The sequence below is a fragment of the Sinocyclocheilus anshuiensis genome, unplaced genomic scaffold, assembly GCF_001515605.1.
Source record: "Sinocyclocheilus anshuiensis isolate Anshui unplaced genomic scaffold, SAMN03320099.WGS_v1.1 scaffold644, whole genome shotgun sequence".
NCBI classification, from domain to species: Eukaryota; Metazoa; Chordata; class Actinopteri; order Cypriniformes; family Cyprinidae; genus Sinocyclocheilus; species Sinocyclocheilus anshuiensis.
This window is the reverse complement of record NW_015557092.1, coordinates 238,565-242,606: the sequence shown is the minus strand read 5'-3', so window position 1 is coordinate 242,606 and position 4,042 is coordinate 238,565. Positions and strand designations below refer to the sequence as shown.

At 38.2% G+C, this 4,042-nt stretch overlaps 1 protein-coding gene across 1 annotated transcript in view; it reads left to right on the top strand.

Moving 5' to 3' along the window:
- The window catches only part of LOC107677342 (microtubule-associated serine/threonine-protein kinase 1-like), a 37,644-nt gene that overhangs the window by 29,725 nt on the left and 3,877 nt on the right, over positions 1 to 4,042 (top strand). The window contains exons 22-27 of the mRNA XM_016472222.1: positions 804 to 1,048; positions 1,181 to 1,390; positions 2,570 to 2,799; positions 2,888 to 3,010; positions 3,093 to 3,229; positions 3,318 to 3,505. Of these exons, the coding sequence (XP_016327708.1) occupies positions 804 to 1,048; positions 1,181 to 1,390; positions 2,570 to 2,799; positions 2,888 to 3,010; positions 3,093 to 3,229; positions 3,318 to 3,505 (1,133 nt within the window). The remainder of the gene's footprint in view (positions 1 to 803; positions 1,049 to 1,180; positions 1,391 to 2,569; positions 2,800 to 2,887; positions 3,011 to 3,092; positions 3,230 to 3,317; positions 3,506 to 4,042) is intronic.

The following is a 4,042-nucleotide window of genomic DNA, read 5'->3' as shown; positions in this document are numbered from 1 at the left end:
TTTGTAAAAATCGACGTGTTTCAGAAAGGCGGGGCATAGAGGAGAAACAATAATGTACAGTATGTGGAAAATGATGTTTTTTGAACCTTCAAAACCTTCAGAACCATCAATTCAGTCGTATCTTCCTCTAACTTAATATGTTAAGGTAAATTTCGGATTTCTAAGTACATTTACTCTACTCACACTACATTTTTTGGAAGGTAATGGTACTTTTACTTGAGTATATTTTTTCAGTACTCTTTCCACCACTGTACAGGATTATCCTATTTAAATCAATGTGATAAACAAGTTAGGTCAAAACTAATCTAAAAGTTGTCTAAAAGTAGTCTGATTATATTATCTAAAATGTGTAATGTAATTGATTACGTTACTGACTACAATTTTTGTCATGTAATTTGGAATCAGTAATAGACTACAATTCGTAAGTAATCTACCCAGCACTGGCAACCACATAGTATCACATTTTAAACTACTTAAAACTGCCTAACAACTGCAAAGAATGCATTAAAATACATTAGAAATGCTCAAAACAGCCACTGACCTCTCAGAACAACCTACCAACAGCATTGCATACACTAAAAAAAAAAAAACCTAGCAACACCATAGCAACTACTTAGAACACCTTAGAAACCACCTAGCAACACCCTAGCAACCAGTCAGACCATTGTAACAACCTCACAATGTCTTAAAGATATACACATCTAATTTTGATCATTGTTAGAACATTCAATTATCTATAACGATGAATGTCAGAGAGACATAATCTTCACTAACACCCTCCGTTTGTTCTGCTGTCTCTGTAGGAAGCGTTTGTCATGTTCAGAGTCATCTTTCACTGAATCAGACTCCAGTCCTCCCGGGGCACGCCGGCGTTTCTCAGCGCTGATGGACACGCACCGCTTCGCTTCTCCACTAGAGGGAGACGGTGACGTGCACACACGTCAAACACCCATCAAAACCAGGGGCTCGTCGCTAGAGGGTGCCAGCATGCCCGTCTGCTCCGGACTGGTGGAGTCCAGTTCTACGGCATCAGTGGGACATCCTGGAGGTTATTTGGTTTTCACAATAAACATAAATAGAATACTTTCATACGTTTTACTGTTGTGTTCCTGGGTGTCAATCACTCATTGTGCCGCCCAGTGATGTCTCACATTTTATGGTTTATCTTCCTGTTTCTCAGATAAACTCCTGCGGCCTGCTGATGCCACTCCCGCGGTTCCTCTACACATGCCAGACTCGTTTGGGCCTCGCATCGGAAGTGACCTCGTCTTATGGAGAGCACGACATCATCAGATTCCGACCGACAGCGAGAAACGTAGCGCGACTCGCTCTGGAACCAAAGTCATAAAGTCAGCCTCTGCCACGGCCCTGTCTGTCATCATACCTGCAGGTGAGACCTCAGACACGATTTCATTATTATTCTTATAATTAACAACAACCAAAAAAAATCACAGCACTTCAACATTAAAATAATTGTACTATTTTCTTTTTGATCTTTGCCCTTTTTATCGCATGTTTTTATGTGTAATAGTAAAAATGCATTAATAATGATTAATAACTAATATAAATACTAATAAATCGACGCATCGCGAATCGAGAAATTATTCTGCATCGATTCTGAGATTTTCCGAAGGCATTGCGATTCTCTCTTGAATCGATTCTGAGCTTAGTTTTTAACAGCAGATGGCACTGCCTACTTTAGAAACAGCCGTATTCTGCTTGCTTCCAGTTCCTTACACACGCACCATTTAAACATAAAATAATCATTCATAAAGTTCGAAAAAAGTTGAAGCGAATTACAAGGATGTTTAGTTTTTAACAGCAGATGGCGCTCTAGGCTAGTTTTTAACCGCACACTCAAATGCTCTCGAAGAAGAGCGCTTGTGCGTTCGGCTGAGTAATGTAAGTGTTTAAATGTTCTTGCACATCGGCTTTTATGCTTTTATGATGCGAGATTAATGTAAACACAGCCCACTGTGAACATCCTTGTAAGCAGGCAGAATACAGCTATTTCTAAAGCACGCAGTGCCATCTGCTGTTAAAAACTAAGCTCAGAATCGATTCGAGAGAGAATCACGATGCATTCCGAAAATCTCAGAATCGATCCACGAATCGCGATGCATCGATTTATTGTCCCAGCCCTAATAAATACTAAATAAAAAAAAATATTTAAGAATTCTTATATATTTTTTCATGCAGATTTTTAAGAAATAAATACTTAGTGTATAGTAGTAAGTCTCTGTAAGTGTATTTTAAGTTTAAAAATGTCAACAACTCACAAAATTGAAACACTACATTTCATACACTATAGTATATACACTATAAATGCCATCAACCAATAAAAAAAAAAGTAAAAAAAAAAATACAGTTTTCTTTTTTAGTTTTTGTATTATTTGTGTATACGCTCTATAAAATCGTAGTTTATGTTTAATGTATAATAAAAAAAACATTAATTGTACATAATTTGTACATTAATTGAAGAATTATTTCTAGTCAAACATTATCAAGCATTTTAATATACGTGGCATTGACATGATCTTTTGTAATATTATGATGTTTGGTTTCATAGTTGAGCAGCATGGTACGTCACCACTAGCCAGTCCCATGTCTCCTCGCTCCATCTCCTCCAATCCCTCGTCTCGTGACTCGTCTCCCAGTCGTGACTACTCGCCTACCGTCAATGTCCTGTGCTCACCAATAACCATCCATCGCTCTGGAAAGAAGTACGGCTTCACCTTGCGCGCCATCAGAGTCTACATGGGTGACAGTAACGTCTACAGCGTACATCACATGGTCTGGGTATGGACACATTCTGGAACATTCTTCTCATTTATAGCTAAAGAATGTGTTACATGTGATGATTGACATTGCTTTTGTCCAAACACAGCATGTTGAGTGTGGTGGGCCGGCCCAGGAGGCGGGGCTTTGTGCTGGCGTCCTCATCACCCATGTGAACGGGGAGTCTGTGCACGGATTGGTGCACACAGAGGTGGTGGAGCTCATTCTGAAGGTACGGGCATCACAAACACATCTGACTGCTACTTTCTAGAGATATTACTAAACAAATTTAACACGGTTCACTGAATTTTCAGAGTGGCAGCAAAGTAATAGTAACGACCACTCCATTCGAAAACACGTCCATAAAGATCGGACCAGCAAGGAAGCTTAGCTACAAAGCCAAGATGGCCAGACGCAACAAGAAGTCAGCCGCAAAAGATGGACAAGAGAGGTCAGAAAGAATTAATACCTTCACATAAATATACATATAATCTATGTAAATGCTTTACTCATTTGCTTTACCCTTTCTCTGTCTGCAGTAAGAAGCACAGCTCTCTCTTTCGTAAGATCACGAAACAGTCCAACTTTCTTCACACCAGTCGTAGTCTGTCCTCTCTGAATCGCTCTCTCTCGTCTGGAGACAGTCTGCCTGGATCGCCGACACACAACCTGTCTGCTCGCTCGCCCACGCAGCTGTACCGCTCTCCTCCAGACTCCGCCTACCTCGGTCAGAGCTCCTCCCACTGCTTTATGATCTATTAAAAATGCCTGTCAGATGTGGAATCTCATTGGCTGATTTGGTGGTGTCATTTATGCTTGTTTTACACTTTTAGTAAATGAGTATTTCTAGACCAGCGTTTTTCCAATTAAATGCAAATGCTAAATTATAAATTATAAATATTATTAATAAACAAATAAATAAATAATTAAACAATATTATTTTATATAAATTGTTTTTTTTTTATGTGTAAATAAAACAAGAAATATATTTTACTATGATCTTGTACAAAATGTTAATAATATTTGTATATAAATCTATTATTTATTATATGTGTTATTTATTATGTGTTTACTTGCATTTTACTCAGTTAAGCCTGACTGACTGAGATTGTGCAAGTATGCAGATGCAGGTGCAAAACAGTATAGTCTTGTTTTATATACAGGTGCATCTCAATAAATTAGAATGTCGTGGAAAAGTTCATTTATTTCAGTAATTCAACTCAAATTGTGAAACTCGTGTATTAAATAAATTCAGTGCACACAG